Raw genomic sequence first — 17971 nt, forward strand, 5'->3', positions numbered from 1 at the left:
AGCCTAGAACCATACTACATTCCTCTGGCCTGACAGAAAAATTGGACAGTTTCCTGCTGTTATCAGTCATAGATAATAACACTAATATTCTCTCAAGAGATCAGACTGCAGGAAAGTCCTGTCATGCTGCCTGCAAGCGATCCCTGATAGCATAAAACGATTAAACAGATGCTAGGTCTGTCTGTGTAATCGTCGTTTAATGTGATGATGGATAAAATGCTATTTCAGAACAGCTGGACTTGTTATGAAGTATCGCCTGGAAAGAGATTAAATATATGCCATGGAGCCTTTATAGTGCTGCAGATGGGTGACAGGCTCTCTCTACTGTTCGACTGTTGGATGAGGATGGCTTCTCAGATGCAAAGAAAGCCATTCTTGGCTCATGACTGGGTCATGACTTCTAGATTGGGCATGGTGAAGACAATGAGGTTGTATGACAAGGGTGCACCAAGGGTGGTCATTTGTTGCACTAGCAGTAAGCCCATAGCGTAGAATTACTGTATGTATGGTCTCATTGTATCTTCTAGCTATTTAGGTCATAGGATAGTTACCCCATGGTCCAAAAAAACATCTGATGATCTTTTGTAAAGAGTGCAAGTTCTATAAATATAAATAAAGTGGTGAAGCGGTAAGATCTTTGACTATTTTTGATATAAAGTTATGTCTAAAAGTTGGAATATGCTTGGAGAATTGGTAATATAAAGTATGTACCATTTGTAAAGAAAACAAAGGTGAGCAGGCAAAACATATTTCTTTTATTTCTTAGGGGAATTGTTTTCAACTATAGCAGAATATAACAGAATAGCACAATCATAAAACAAAACATGGAAACAAGTAAATAAATGAAATGACCCCTGTTAAAACGTCAGCATACCCTTAGTTCTTAATATTGTGTATTGTCCCCTTTAGCATCAATGACAGCATGCAGTCTTTTGTAATTGTTGTCTATGAGGCCCCAAATTCTTGCAGATGGTATGGCTGCCCATTCATCATGGCAAAATGCCTCCAGGTCATGCAAAAACTTTGGTCGTCTTGCATGAACCATATGTTTGAGATCTGCCCAGAGTGGTTCAATGATATTAAGGTAAGGAGATTGTGATAGCCACTCCAGAACTGTTTTCTGCTGTAAACACTGGAGGGTCAACTTGGCCTTGTGCTTAGGGTCATTGTCGTGTTGGAAGGTCCAAGAGTGTCTCATGCGCAGCTTTCAAGCAGAAGAATGTAATACTTTCTGATAACATGCTGCATTCATCTTGCCATCAATTTTCACAAGATTCTCCGTGCCTTTAGAGCTCACAACCCCAAAGAACATCTGTGAACCACCACCATGCTTCACAGTAGGGATGGTATTCTTGCCACTATAGGCCTTGTTGACCCCTCTCCAAACATAGCGCTTATGGCTGTGACCATAAATCTCTATTTTGGTCTCGCCACTCCAGATTACAATGTGCCTGAAGCTGTGAGGTGTGTCAAGGTGTTGTCGGGCATGTTGTAACTGGGCATTTTTGTGCCATTGGCGCAAAAATAAAGGCTTCTTATTGGCGACTTAACCATGCAGCTAATTATTATTCAAGTATCGTCATATTTTGCTCCTTGAAACAACCACACTCTCTTTCTCCAGAGCAGCCTGTATTTCTCCTGAGGTTATCTGTGGAATTTTTCTTTGTATCCCGAACAATTCTTCTGGCAGTTGTGGCTGCAATCTTTCTTGGGCTGCCTGTACTCGGCTTAGTATCAAGGGATCCCCAAATTTTCCAATTCTTAATAAGTGATTGAACAGTACAGACTGGCATCATCAAGGCTTTGGATATCTTTTTATATCCTTTTCCATCTTTATATAGTTCCATTACCTTGTTATGCAAGTACTTTCACAGTTCACACAAGAGAATAACAAATTCTTTGAAAATTTATACACAGATATTAATTACAATTTAAAAAGCCACAGAGGTGCGAAATTAAGCTTTGGCATTTTAACCTGTGTGTGTCACCTTGTGTGTCTATAACAAGGCCAAAGATTCCAGAGTATGTAAACTTTTGATCCGGGCCATTTGGGTGATTTCTGTTATCATTATGATCTTAAATCAAATTCATTTTTTTGGCATGATCAGTCATATTTTTAATATCAATGCCAAAATTTCACGATTTCTGTCAGTATGAAAATATATATATATATATATATATGTGTGTGTGTGTTACTGACATTCCCCCCATTTCTTGCGCTAATCTTCTTAAAGAGGAGATATATATATATATATATATATATATATATATATCTCCTCTTTAAGAAGATTAGGGCAAGAAATGGGGGGAATGTCAGTAGCACAGTCACAAACAGAGGTCACAACCCCTGAAAGAAAAGAGGGACCCTGTTTAGCAAATAGTATGGAGGGAAAGGACACCACCCTGCCATGCCCACAGTTGAGCTGGCCAAATTTCGATCAGTGTGTAGCCATCCCCGCTTAACAGAAGATGAGTGTTTGATCAACTAATGTCAAAGGGACAAGCTGGAAAATATTTTTCGATCAGTGGCTGCAGCCAATCAGCCGCTGATCAGTGTATTCTAAAAGTGGCAAGTGCTGCTGTCAGAATCCAATGTGTGGGCTTGGGAATCCCTTCAATTACCTAATTTGTGTAGATGGAGGAATCTGTAAGGTATTTTGTGTTCAGCCCGCTGGCTGAATGAAAAGAGAAAGCTATAGTGTATGGCCAGCTTCAGGCAGACCATGAAGCACTAATGTGGAATAAATTACTAGTTAGAGTGGAACGTTATGTAAAAAATAAAAATGTGCAAACGTGAAGAATTTTAAATGCAGAAGAGACATGTTTTGTCTCTTCTGCATTAAGATTACCTATCTACCCCTGTACAATGAGCTGTGTATGTGCAGCTCACTGTAGAAATTCAACAATGCCGAAGCTGGCACAACTCCTGTGCGTGCATGGAAGTGACGTCATATCGTCCCTGCCAATTAAAGTGGCCAGCAATTGGTACCTTGAGGCCAATTGCTCAATGATGTCAGGACGCCGCATCACTGGACTATAGTTTTGCTTTAATGTATATCTAAAACTAAACTTTTGCCCACCTTGGGGAAAGGTTAACTCACCTCCTTCCCATCAGGTTTTTCTTTTTGGTCGTTATCTGATTCAGGAGACATTACAGGAAGTGAGAGGAACTCTCTCCAATGGGAGGGGGCATTCCTTTTGCCAAACAGGCAGGATTTTTAATGCAGAAGAGTCATAATGGGGGAATTTATTAAAACTGGAGCATACAAGATTTGGTTCAGCTCTGCATAGAAACCAATTAGCTTCCAGGTTTTATTGTCAAAGCTTCATTGAAGAAGCTGAAGTTAGAAGCTGATTGGCTACCATGCACAGCTGTACCAGATTCTGAGTGCTCCAGTTTGTGTAGATCTTCCCCGATTCTGTATGTCTCTTCTGCATTAAAGCTCCTTACCTGACTGTATGCTCAGTGTACAGTTGTGGCTATGCCAAGATGACTGTAGCGCATGGGATTGATGACATCTCGGCCTGGCCAATGAAAATGGCCAAAGACCAGTACCTGGGAGACAACTGTCTGAAGATGTCAGCAGTCAGTGGGGAGCTCTGGGACACTGCAGCACTGGAGAGAAGGTGAGTATAGTTCCATTTTAAACATATTGGGAAAATGCAAAGTGTTCTGTGAATGGCACCCATGTCAAGTGAGCATCCTCCTTCCATTGTCAAGTGAGCATCCTCTTTCCATTGTCAAGTGAGCATCCTCCTTCCATTGTCAAGTGAGCATCCTCTTTCCATTGTCAAGTGAGCATCCTCTTTCCATTGTCAAGTGAGCATCCTCCTGCCATTGTCAAGTGAGCATCCTCCTGTTTGATAAGTAGCAGGGCAGCCACTTGGCACAGGACCTGGAAGCCAGTAGAGATCACTGGAGTAGCAATGTCTACTGCAGTGATTTCATCTTCCACGGGGATCCCACAGGTAGGCCACATACATATTTTCCTGGTTCATGCTGTACCGATATAACTATGTAAAGTACCTAAACTTCAGCTTTCAATGAAAAGATTGTCTCCTGCCTGCCCCCACAAAAAAAGCAAACTTTGAGATCAGGTTGGTTGTCATTTCTCACTATGCGATAATGCAGCTATTTCCATTTCACAGGTACACTGATTGGCACCGTGGCCATAGTCCTGCCAGTCTTCATCCATTTACATTGCTGGATTGGTCTGCAGGAGATAAACAGAGGAGCAAAGCCCTGTTTGTATAGATAGTTACACATGTATTCAATTAGGGTCACTCACAAGAGCCTTCCAGGAATTTTATGAAACCAGAAAAAACAAGGGAGGGAACCATTCCCAATCTTATCAGGACTGGGCTTTTCTGAGAAAATTCCCCACCATCTCCACATCTCAGTCATGTAGACTGTAATGGGTTGGTTGTGGTCTGCCCATACGTTGTGATGGTGTGCGGGTCTGCTGTGTATATAATAGCACAGTTGTAGAAGGGAGACGTCTGGCACAAAAAGTTGAATTACAACTGCCCAGATATAAGGGGAACTTCCGTGCAGTCCTTTGATTAATTTTGCTAGTGGGATGGTTTGCTGGTCTGTATGCTTTACCCTCGTGGTGGTTGGTAGTATCTTCTGCAGAAAACCAGGACTCCATATGCAGAACTCCATATGCACTCCATATGTGTCCGTGCGGCCGCTCTTGCCTGCATGTCAGACTTTGACATGCGATTGTGCCTGTGCGGCTGCTCTTCCCAGCATGTCAGACTTTGACAAGCGATTGTGCCTGTGCGGCCGCTCTTGCCAGCATGTCAGACTTTGACAAGCGATTGTGCCTGTGCGGCCGCTCTTGCCAGCATGTCAGACTTTGACAAGCGATTGTGTCCGTGCGGCCGCTCTTGCCTGCATGTCAAACTTTGGCATGCGATTGAGTCTGTGCGGCAGCTCTTGCCTGCATGTCAGACTTTGACATGCAATTGTGCCTGTGCGGCCGCTCATGCCTGCATGTCAGACTTTGACATGCGATTGTGTCCGTGCGGCCGCTCTTGCCAGCATGTCAAACTTTCACATGCGATTGTGTCTGTGCAGCTGCTACATGTGCATGCACTTCTATTGGCTGCCTGCATGTAGCCCCGAGGTGGATGCACATGCATCTGCCAGCAGCTGTGCACAGACGACAGGACTACTTGTCCATCTGAATAAGCCCTAGTGCTATTATGTCATTAATGGGGGGGGGGGAGGTAAACTAGGAAATCATTAGTCTATATTCAAATATCATGGAAACATAAATTGTTTTTATTGTTTGGCAGTGATTTTACTATTGTTTGGAATAACAATTAAAAATTTTTTACACCATTTATACCGTACATGACATTTTTATGTAAATTGCCATAAAAGACCCTCTTACCATTTTTACTAGCTTCTGTATAAAGGCAAAAGGTTCACATAAAAAAGGGCAAATCTCCCCCATTTAGTGCTTTCAAAGCTTTCAGCAAGAACTCTGGAATGTATCTTCATTCTATAATGTTTGCTAAACTTCTTGTAAATTATATTGTATAGGTGACCTGGAGTGACAGTTTTTCTTTTTTAAATTAGCAGCAAAATATAGGGTTAGTCGTTACTGCCACCTAGTGGCTGAAAAAAAGTTTGTGCGATAAAGAAGGGAAGGATTGCATCATACATGTTTTTAATAGCTGACCAATTTATATTAAATGTTTGCACAATGGAAGTATGCTCTATTCACCACCCCCCACAGGCCTGCAACAGGGGTCTATTACTATTTGATTCCATGGACGCTAACGCAAGAAAAAAAATAAAGAGTGCTGGTAATGGTGGTTTTTTTAGTAGTGTTCTAGTAGCGGTCAGAGGTGTTTAGGAGTACTGGCATATTAACATTTTTACAGTATATATAGGAGGGGAAAAAAACAAGTAAAAAGCTGTTAGAAGCGTTTTAGGAGTGTTTAGCTGGGTTTTTTTTTCTGCTGGAAAAACGCTCCAATAAATTTGTTTTTTTAGGTGTTTAACAGTTTTTTCTCTCCTACTAGACACTGACACTCAAAAAATGGTAATAGCCTGAAGTAGTGTGCATGGACACATAGGAAAACATTATTTAGCTTCTAGGAGCAGAAACAAATCTGCTGATAATAACTTCTAGGAGCTTACAAAAACGCTGATGTGTATGGAGCCTCAAACCTACTTGCTGAATCTGTTTGTTATGCTGGACTTGGCTTTGGCACCTGAAACATCCTTACTGTGCTCTTAGCTCTCAACGTACCTTGTTTCAGAGCATTATTTTGCACTCAACTTTTCATTCTTCCACTAAATGAATACATTTGCTATGAGAAATCAGTGCAGCAGAATAACTAGTGGGTTTAAGCAACTATTCTTTGCATTTGGTTTCTCCATAGTCTCCTTGGGGGTGTGGCAGGGGTGTGTTCTTTGCCTAAATCCATTGTGGGAAAGGTTGCCTTTTTTTCCCCATCTTAGAAAGTTGAAAGCTATGGAGAATTTCATGTCTGTGTTTTATTAAGTCTTACTTGTATGTCTTTTTTTTTTTTTTTTTTGCAGAAATGTAGTTGCCTCACGAGGACAGCGTACAAGAGAACTGGAAAGCGGGTGGAGTCTGTACACATCCGGCCTCCGCAGAATGTATCTCCGCCTCCTCCTGCTGACCCTGCTGACTGGACACTCAACATCTGAAGTTATTCTATGTGAGTGCTTTATAAAAAATATGATAGCCTAGGGGCCTGGGTTCACATACAGCCCTTTGGCACTTTTTCTGTGACCCACAGGTCCCCTGTAGACACTAATCTGTTTTTCCCTACTTATAGTAGTGCTTCTAACTGTCTTATGTAATATATCACCTTAAGCTTGTCCCCAGTCTCGCAACCCCTTTAGTCTCTGACAGTCTCCTGTAGCATGTCTGCAGTCTCTGACCATCTCTTGTTATATGTCCGCAGTCTCTGACCATCTCTTGTTATATGTCCGCAGTCTCTGACCATCTCTTCTATTATGTCCGCAGTCTCTGACCATCTCTTGTATTATGTCTGCAGTCTCTGACCATCTCTTGTATTATGTCTGCAGTCTCTGACCATCTCTTTTATTATGTCCACAGTCTCTGACCATCTTTTTTATTATGTCCGCAGTCTCTGATCATCTCTTTTATTATGTCCGCAGTCTCTGACCATCTCTTGTATTATGTCCGCAGTCTCTGACCATCTCTTGTATTATGTCCACAGTCTCTGACCATCTCTTGTATTATGTCCACAGTCTCTGACCATCTCTTGTATTATGTCCGCAGTCTCTGACCATCTCTTTTATTATGTCCGCAGTCTCTGATCATCTCTTTTATTATGTCCGCAATCTCTGACCATCTCTTGTATTATGTCCGCAGTCTCTGACCATCTCTTGTATTATGTCCGCAGTCTCTGACCATCTCTTGTATTATGTCCGCAGTCTCTGACCATCTCTTGTATCATGCCTATAGTCTTTGACTATACACCGTTGTGTGTCTGCTTTCTCTGATTGCTCTGGATATTATGTGTGAACCTTTGGTGACATTGGGGGCCGCACTTGAGACCCCCCCCCATATCAAGAAAGTTGACAATCACTGGCCTAGGGTATGATAAAAATACTGGATGAGATTGCATAAAACAATACTAGATGGTATAATACAACGTGGCATCATAACTGTAGTTTAACCACCTCAATAGCAGCATGTTACACACCCTTCATTATCTGGCCATTTTTTGTTTTTTAGTGTTTGAATAACAATTACTCCGCCATGTAACACTGTATTCAAATGAATTCAATATCATTGTTTTGAGTGGTATGTAATAACCACTGTTTTTTTTCCTATTTTTATAAAGTAAAAACAATACTAAACATTTTGGAGAAAAGTTTCCCTAACTTTCTGCTGTAAAACATATCAAATAAAATTTCCAGGATAGTACAAAAACCCTCCTACCAAAATAGTCCCCTTATTAACTTATGTTTATGCAATTCAGATCATGAGAGCATACACTTACCTCGCTGCTGTGAGCAACACAGATGCTTTCCCGTTTTCCCAGTTTTTAAAAAAGAATTGAGCCACATTTATATATGTTGTATAATTTCCATACAAACCAACTATCTGTTCTATTTTTTCTATATTTGCAGCTATATGTCGCTATGCGCTAGGGATGTATGACCGGACAATTCGTGATGAGGATATCACTGCTTCTAGTCAGTGGTATGAGTCAACTGGACCACAGTTTGCACGGTACGTCCTCTGCTATATACAGTATGTGTAGATACATGCATTGGTGTATTTAGGTTTTGTGCTGCCCTAGGCAACACAAAAATCGTCTGCCCCCACGGACACCGACCAACTCCAACCCCCCCTTGCCCCTCTCGTGGAGAAAGTCTGACATTGACCAACAACATCCCTGCCTTTCACCTGGGAGAGCCTTCCACTACCCCCGGCCATAGAGAGAAAGACACTCATCTTCATCTTCAGACATCCACAGGAATGAGAGTCAGGCTCTACATACACCATTAAGCAGCTCGCAGCCTCTCTCAGATCCCATTTGGTTCCCATGGAGCACGTGTCCCTTCTTTCATCCCTTCTTCTGGAGGGAGGTGCTTCCCCCCTGAAAAATGCTGCCCTAGGCAAGTGCCTTGTTTGCCTTGTGGTAAAAAAGCCCCTGGATACATGCTTCCTTATATATGATTACAGCAAAAAAAAAAGTTTTGCCTTTATTTCTTAGGTTCCAATTTAATCATGTGACAAGGTCTCTTTAATGGTTTTGCTATGGGGCCCCACACAATACCAGGATATCAGGGTTTTATTATTATTATTATTATTATACAAAAAAAAAATTCGGTGCTGGAGCAGGTTTTGCAAGGTTTATACTCTCACGGGTTAATACTTTATGGAAAAAAAAGTTGTAAACACTGCAAAAATGGTTTATGGAGGTCAGCAGTGTGACCTATACTCCATAGGGGCTATGTCACCATTCTCTTCTGTATTGCCTATATTACTATTAACTGCATTCTCAAACTGGACCTATATTCACATTTATTGTAGGCAACAACATGCGACCTAAAGCCTGGGCAGCTTCTATTACATGGTCTTTAGGTATCATGAGCATTGTGGATATTTCACAATATTGGAGACAGTGTCTGCATGTTATTTTTTTCCTTTTTGGCAGTCAGACAGAACCTATTTAGTAGACTCGCATTGTGATTAGAAGATTGGCATTGTGATTAGAGGATTGGCAAAAGCCTGCATATGAAATGAAAAAACGTGGCTGTCCATATGTACAGTACATACAATATACAACTATACAGTATACAGTTAGGTCCATATATATTTGGACACAGGCAAAATTTACATACTTTTGGCTCTGTATGCCACCAGAATAAACTAAAACAAAACAATCCAAATGAATTTGAAGTGCAGACGTTCAGCTTTAATTCAAGGAGTTGAACATTAATGTCAAGTACAAATTTTAGGAGCTGCAACCATTTTTATACACAGTCCCCTCAATTTTCAGGGGCTCAAATGTAATTGGACAAATTAATATAATCATAAATAAAATGTTAATTTTTAATATTTTGTTGAGAATCCTTTACTGGCAATGACTACCTGAAGTCTGGAACCCATGGACATTACCAAAGACTGGGTTTCCTCCTTTCTGATGCTTTGCCAGGCTCTAGCTGCAGCTATCTTCAGTTGTTCTTTGTTTGTGGGTCTTTCTGCCTTTAGTTTTGCCTCCAGCAAGTGAAATGTATGCTCAATTGGGTTGAGATCAAGTGATTGATTCGGCCATTGCAGAATATTCCACATATTTTCCTTCAAAAGCTCCTGGGTTGCTTTTGCAGTGTGTTTTGGATCATTGTCCATCTGTACTGTGAAGCGCCATCCAATCAACTTTGCTGCATTTGGCTGAATATGGGCTGACAGTATATCTCTAAACACTGCAGAATTCATCCGTCTGCTTCTGTCTTCTGTCACATCATCAGTAAACACTAATGACCCAGTGCCACTGGAAGCCATGCATGCCCATGCCCATCACACTGCCTTCACCATTTTTTACATATGACATTGTGTACTTTGGATCATGAGCTGTTCCAAGCCTTCTCCACACTTTTTTCTTCCCGTCATTCTGGTACAGATTAATCTTAGTTTCATCCATCCAAAGAATGCTTTTCCAGAACTGGTCTGGCTTTTTTAGATTTTTTTTGGCAAAGCCTAATCTGGCTTTTCTATTCTTCAGGCTTATGAATGGTTTGCACCTTGTGGTGAACCCTCTGTATTTGCTCTCCTGAAGTCTTGATTATAGAATTTGACAATGATACGCCCACCTCCTGGAGAGTGTCCTTCACTTGTCTGGATGTTGTGAATGGGTTTTTCTTTACCATAGAGAAGATCCTGTGATCATCCACCACTGTTGTCTTCCGTGGATGTCCATGTATTGCTGAGCTCACCAGTGTGTTCTTCTTTCCTCAAAATGTAGCAAACTGTTGATTTGGCCACTTCTAATGTTGCTGTTTTCTCTCTGGTGGATTTGTTTAGTTTTTGAAGCCTTACAATGGCCTGTGTCACTTGTATGGACAGCTCCTTTGAATGCATGATGATATTCACATCAATAGATTCCAAAATGCAAATACCACACTTAGAATCACCTCCAGACCTTTTACCTGCTTAATTGATGAAGAAATAACGAAAGAGTAGCCCACACCTGGCCATAAAACAGCTTTTGGGAAAAAGATTGTGCCTTTAGAACTGCTTTAACTTCAAGAGTAAAGATATATTCTCTTTTTCTTCTACAGGCTTCAACGGGAGGAAGGCGATGGAGCTTGGTGCCCCGCGGGTTTGCTTCAGCCCGAAGATGTCCAGTTCTTACAGATACATCTACACAAACTGTATTTCATTACACTGATTGGAACTCAAGGACGTCATGCTCGGGCTACCGGTAAAGAGTTTGCTAGATCCTACCGTGTGGACTACAGTCGAAATGGAGATAGGTGGCTTTCATGGAAGGACCACCAAGGCCAGCAGGTGGGATGTATGGTACTATTACAAGCAGAAAGATCGTATTCTTTAATTACACATAAATTCTGATTTAGCCCTGGTTCACATCTGTGCGGTCGTGCGGGCTGCGATTTGCTGGGGCAGGAGAGCCCGTTCATTTGGACACACAGGGAAGAAGTCCCTGCACTACTTGGGAAATCGCAGCCTGCACGGGAACAGAGGTTCCCAGTACGGTTGTGATTTCCAGTGCGGGCAGCATGCCATTAGAATTAATGGCACCCGCCTGTGTGTCCTACATTCCTCTGTGTGGGTGGCGCAGCTGCAGGCATTTGTGCGGGTCTCGCAGCTGCACCACCTGCACTGATGTGAACCGAAGTTTGGAGCACATTCATACCAAATTGCAGTAAACGCACTGCCCTTGTGACACAGACGTGGATGCCAATAAATTGTTAATAGCACCCCAAATGCAGCAGTTTATTGCAGTGCAATCTGAAAAAGTCCAGTGCATTTTGCAGACCATTTGAATGGGCTGTCAAAACCGGACAACCCAAATTAACACCTTGAAATGTAAACTGTTGTAATGGAACTGTATGGTGATATAAGATGAACTACACACCATGGGCACCTTTGCCACTTTTAGATGCAGCCTTGTCCATTAATATGAGACATTTAGGGGTATGTAAACCCTAACAATAAACTTCTCTTATTTGGCTTTGGCTTGTTATGCCTGTTATGTTTGGCATGCAGTTGAAAGTATTTTGGTATACAGTATCTGTTCAATAGATGTGTTTTGTTATAACTGTTGATCCTGCCAGAAACTCTGTCATCTGATAGCTTCCTGTGCTCTCCGCCTGTGCTACAGTCTTATACGTTACATAACTCCCAGTTTATTCTAGGGACTTCAAAACCACTGTTTTCTATGTTATGGAGAAAAGGTGGATGTAGTCCTTCCTAGGGTGACAGTGATGCTTCTCCTTAAATACAGAGAAGTGAGGAAGCGTTGTCACTCCAAGACAGGGAGTGTGTTACTGGCATGATCACTAAGTGAAAATAAAGGGAAAAAAAAGCTTGAACAAAGAAAAACAAATGCAGCCATCACATCTAAGGACTGGTAAGCTGCAGTGTAATACATTTTTGTTCTTTCATTTAGACACACTTTATTGCTATATGTGTAATATGAACACCTGTAGTGATATGTCTTTGGCATATGAGATAGAAGATTGTGATCAGGAAAGCCTTTATTTTTTTCATTTACATTACTGAGAGCATAAATCTTTATACTACAGGAACTAAAGACAAGCTGTATATATTATTCAAAAATACATTTAGGAGCAGTTAGATAAATCTAGAATAGAATCACCCTTTAAAGATTTCTTTAAATCTTTATCTAGATTAAAGAGGTAGTAAAGAGCAGCTAAAGAAAAAAAATCCCCTGCAAGGTGAGTGGTTCAGCTACCCTAAGTAAGATCCATTATTTGGAAGATCTTTATTTGCTCCTTTGGTGATCTGGAGGAGGATTCAAGTGACCGGCTTTCTAGGTTGTTTAACAAAGTGCGATTGACCATTCTTAACAGGGAGTCATGCCTTTCTGGTAAGCCTTTTGAATGGTTGGTGACACAACAACTGTCCTTGAATTTTCTTTGTTTCATCACAGTCTCTGGGACTTTTCTTTATCTTTAGATGGACTATTTTTGACACATTTTTCACTGTTTTCTTATAATCATTTGTCACTTTTTTAAGCGCTGCACTTTTATGTATATAATAGGAGTTGAATAACTAACCCAATCAGACAGTCTGCTAATTATCAAAGCAAATCTGCAACCTTTGTCAAATTCCGTTTTTTTATTGCCACTTTAGGCAGTAGAATTCGGGGTTATAAAGGAAAAACAAACTGGCTGCAGAAGCAAAGGTACCCAGGGGGATCTTCCCAATTACCCATGGGCCTATATGATGACCAAAACAAAGACCACAACTAACTAAAGTATGCCTGATAAAGCCTATGAATCAACTATGTCTACTATATTAATCATTCATGGTGTATGACAGATCTGTGCTTTGGCCAACTTAACTGTTATCTTAACATAGGATTACAGATGTGTTAGTAGCCTTGTAGACCCTGAAGACACAGCTAGTAAAGTCCATAGCTTCCCATATGGCCCCTTAAACTACAATATGCATCGTCATCTTTCTCTCAACAATACGATTAGCTGAGCAAGACCCATGACAATTCTGTGGTGCCTGTGTAGGTACAATGTCTTCTCAAAGGGTACACCTCATTCTTCTGTTACGCACACCATTGACCATTCCTCAGCTATGTAGGTTAAATATGAAACAAACACTGCGCACAGCTTTCAAAAATATTATCCAAACTACTGCATCTTGAGCGATTTCTATAACCGTAGAAAGGCCCTGAACCATCAACGCTGTAAAGTGGAGACTGATCTGTCACGTATCCTTGGCATAACTTCTGATAATTCTCATCAAGCCAAATTGAATGATGACCTTGCTTATTTGTGAGTAACCAGCTAACTGAATTTCCCAATAGTAATTTTATTTCTTCACAAATAATGCATTTCAGATGAGTTAGAATCCTTGAAAATTCTGATGGCACAGCTAGTAAAGTCTAAAACTTCCTATTTGGCCCCTCAAACCACAACATGCATGGTCATCTTGCTCTCAGCAATACAGATTAGCTGAGCAAGACCCATGACATTTCTGTGATGCTCACGTAGGAACAATGCCTTCTTCTCAAAGGGTACACCTCATTCTTCTGTTGCGCACAGCATTGATCATTCCTAAGTCATGTAGGTTAAATGAGAAACAAACACTGCGCACAACTTTTCAAAAATAATATCCAAACTACGACATCTTTTCTGATTTCTATAACCGCAGAAAGGCCCTGAATTGTCATTGCTGTATAGTGGAGACTGATCTCTCACATATCCTTGACATAACTTCTGATAATTCTCATTAAGTCAAATTGAATGATGACCTTGCTTGTTTGTGAGTAACCATTTAACTGAAATTCTCAATGAAAATGTTTATTTCTTTACACAAAATACATCTCTGATGGAGAGGGATTGCCATTAGATGTGTGGAGGGAAATAAATAGAAATGACTGTCAATAAACAACTGAGAGATAGATAGCTACAGCTGTGCTCAAAAGTTTGCTCACCCTGGCAGAAAATGTGAAATTTTGGCATTGATATTGAAAATATGACTGAACATGCAAAAAACTTATTTAAGGATAGTGATAATATGAAGTGGTTTATTATCACATAGTTTTTGGCTCCTTTTTTAAACCATAATGATAAAAGAAATCACCCAAATAGCCCTGATCAAAAGTTTACATTACCTGGAATGTTTGGCCTTGGTACAGACACACAAGGTGACACACACACAGGTTAAAATGGCAATTAAAGGTTAATTTCCTACATCTGTGGCTTTTTAAATTGCAATTATTGTCTGTGTATAAATGATCAATGAGTGTATTAGCTCTCACGTGGATGCACTGAGTTGGCTAGATACTGAAAAGACCTAGGTAACAAGGTAATGGAACTTTATAAAGATGGAAAAGGACATAAAAAGATGTCCAAAGCCTTGAATATGCCAGTCAGTACTGTTAAATCACTTATTAAGAAGAGGAAAATTCGGGGATCTCTTGATACCAAGCCAAGGCCAGTATAACATCAGGAGAACACAGGCTGCTCTGGAAAAAACTGTGTGTTCCTTTCAAAGAGCACAATACAATGATACTTGAACAAAAAGGAGCTGCATGGGCAAGTTGACAAAAAGAAGCCTGCACTGCACCAATGACACAAAAAAACCCAGTTACAGTATGCCTGACAGTGCCTTGACACGCATCACAGCTTCTGGCACCCTGTAATCTGCAGTGACGGAGACCAAAATAGAGCTTTATGGTCACAACCATAAGCACTATGTTTGGAGAAGAGTCAACAAAGTCTATAGCGGCAAGAACACCACCCTCACTGTAAAACATGGTGGCTGCTCACAGATGTTTTGGGGGTGTATGAAATCTAAAGGCATGGGGAATCTTGTAAAATTTGATGGCAAAATTATTGCAGCATGTTATCATAAAATACTGGCAGACAATTTGCAATCTTCTGCACGTAAGCTGTGCATGGGACACTCTTAGACTTTCCAGAAAAACAATGACCCTAAACATAAGACCAAGTTGACCTTCCAGTGGTTACAGCAGAAAAGGATGAAGGTTCTAGAGTGGCCATCACAGTCTCCTGACCTTAATATCATCAAGCCTCTCTGGGGAGATCTCAAATGTGCGGTTCATGCAAGACAACGAAAGACTTTGCATGAACTGGAGGCATTTTGCCAAGACGAATAGCCAGCTATATCACCTGCAAGAATTCGGGGCATCATAGACAACTATTACAAAAGACACACTGTCACTGCACACTGTCATTGATGCTAAAGGGGGCAATACACAGTATTGAGACTAAGGGTATGCAGACCTTTGAACAGGGGTCATTTCATTTGTTTTATGTTTGTGCCATTCTGTTATGACCTACAGTTGAATATGAATCCCATAAGAAATAAAGGAATGTGTTTTGCCTGCTTACTTATGTTATTTTGTAAATATTACTGTATATTACCAATTCTCCAAGGGTATGCAAACTTTTGAGCACAACTGTAGATAGATAATATAAATATCACCTGTGTCTTTTGTTCCCAGATAATCAAAGGCAATGTTGATGAATATGAAGTAGTCCTGAACGACCTAAGACCCCCAATTATTGCCAGTCACATCCGAGTCATCCCTGTCACCAAGGTCCCCATGACAGTGTGTATGAGGGTGGAACTGTACGGCTGCGCCTGGTATGGTAAGTAGAAACACATTTGTACTAGATATAAGCCATTAAAGTAAATATGTTTTTTTTATCACTTTCATTTACTGTTAAAGAAAAAGCTTACAAGTTTAAAAATAATATTTTGGATGTTTTTTAATTATTTAAAAAAATTATTTCATTAACTACACACTAATTGCAGGGTGTATACATGATACCCAATTACAAAAGAAAGTCCAACACAATACATGGAATATTTGTATACAGTGTTTCTTATACAGTATACCTGACTACAAAAACACAACAACCATTAGCACAGTGTCTGGTGTTAATTCACCTGTCCTTTTTATAATTGCAGCTGCCAAATTAAAACATAAAACTGCCGACATTCCCCCTCTCCATGCTGCTCTGTTCACTTGCCATTAGATGAAAGTAGGAGAATATTCTAGCGCTGGAATATGTTTTAGGATTCCTGCTTTTCACACAAGCCAATCTTCCCCAGCTCTGCTAATGTGCACCACCGTCCTGTGTCCACAAACCTGGAGAAACTAGACTATAGAAATGGTGCCATGCAGGAAGGCTTTTAGTGGAACAGTTGATGCAATCAATGGTTAAGTACAATGTGGGAAAAAGCAGTTATCTTGCATTCTCTTAAATAGACTCTAAAGTAGGGTACACGCTATGAGAAAATCAGAAGAAAAGAAACAAGATCACTAGCTTTTTGTATAGTGTGTACGCAACTTTCGACATCCGATTCAGACTCTCCAAATGAACATTTCCGAAGGGGCAAGCTCTAAAATTTTTCTTGATCTAACAATTTTCATTTAATGTGTACTGTTTTTGTATGTTTTTTGTATGAGAAAATTGGGATATGAAAGACTGTGCATGATGAGAAACAATAAACAAAAAATAAGCCTTTGTCGTTTGATAATTTTTGTAAAATTAGTACTATCCTCTGTTTCGACATGCAGTAAAACATCGAGGAAAACCAGACGATTGTTCATCCGATTTTCTTATACTGTGTATTGGGCTTTAATGTAATCAACTTGATGAAACAAGTAGATGCAGCTAATTTGAGTAGAGGGTTAATATTCGAGCTATAATGGAAAATGCATATGATTTAACTTGATGGTTTCTTAGTCTAGTCTGATTTTCTAGCATGCTAAAAAAACTTCTGCTATAACCTATTGAGTGTTCCCTTTGCCCCACACAAGAAAGGCCTGCTCACTGTGCATAAGTTGTATGAACTGTATGATGAATGATGAGCACCAGCCATGCATAGCTCAACCTTTGGCAGACAGATCTATTTCAATGAAAGTTTTCATTCAGATTTTTTAAAAGGAATTCAATTATTTTGTTCCAGATGGTCTGAAGTCCTACAGTATTCCAGAAGGAGAGACCTATATGGCTCCAGGACATCCAATAGCATATTTAAATGATTCCACCTATGATGGATACCTGGAGAAGAGGTACGCCAGCTTGTTGACAATTGAGATTTAAAGAGCCAAACTCAAACCAAACTTTTTAATTCTGGATAAAGTAGGGAGGGAAAATAGTCTTTGCCAGTAATTTATTTTTGACTGTGCCTCTGTTGGGGATTTATTCTCTCGCCAATGGGGAGACGTAGACAAAAACATTTTTGTAATGTTGGGGAAGATTTGGAACTTCTGATAATGCTTTTTTTTGCTGTCTGTGACCTCCTGCCCTGTTGACTTAAAGGAGAAAAATCCCCCCAGTAGGGAGAAAGAAAGATGTGAAATGCTACCATAATAACTAAACACAGGGTAATGTTTCCACACAATCTGGCAGATATATTCATGCATGCCTTGGCATTTGACTTACATCAACTATAGATAATTATATTGCACTCATTCCACTTCAGCAGATTTATTGATCAGTATTGTACAGCCCCTCAATTTATGTGGTAGAATTGCTCCTATTAAAGCACAATTTATTGTGTTGAGACAAAGAGGACTTTTTGATGGATACATGGCCTTGGTCCAATTTAAATGCTTTTAGTACTGTGTGCCACTATGTTTTAGGCTTTTTTTCTTGGTTTTTGTATCTGATACAATAAAGTACAACATTTTTTTAGTAAGAATTGTGTAGGGATATTTCTAAAATTTCACTTTCCCA

At 40.2% G+C, this 17971-nt stretch overlaps 1 protein-coding gene across 2 annotated transcripts in view; it reads left to right on the forward strand.

Moving 5' to 3' along the window:
• LOC149463449 (discoidin domain-containing receptor 2-like) overlaps nucleotides 1-17971 on the forward strand; it is a 178200-nt gene that overhangs the window by 131494 nt on the left and 28735 nt on the right. For both annotated transcript variants that reach the window (XM_089674970.1, XM_089674971.1), the window contains 5 exons: nucleotides 6563-6705; nucleotides 8153-8255; nucleotides 10811-11039; nucleotides 15724-15871; nucleotides 17199-17304. In XM_089674970.1, coding sequence (XP_089531096.1) covers nucleotides 6642-6705; nucleotides 8153-8255; nucleotides 10811-11039; nucleotides 15724-15871; nucleotides 17199-17304 — 650 coding nt within the window. In that variant the 5' untranslated portion in view covers nucleotides 6563-6641. The remainder of the gene's footprint in view (nucleotides 1-6562; nucleotides 6706-8152; nucleotides 8256-10810; nucleotides 11040-15723; nucleotides 15872-17198; nucleotides 17305-17971) is intronic.

This window comes from Staurois parvus, unplaced genomic scaffold (assembly GCF_062004578.1).
Source record: "Staurois parvus isolate SC_StPar_1 unplaced genomic scaffold, SC_StPar_1.0 ptg000154l, whole genome shotgun sequence".
Lineage (NCBI taxonomy): Eukaryota > Metazoa > Chordata > Amphibia > Anura > Ranidae > Staurois > Staurois parvus.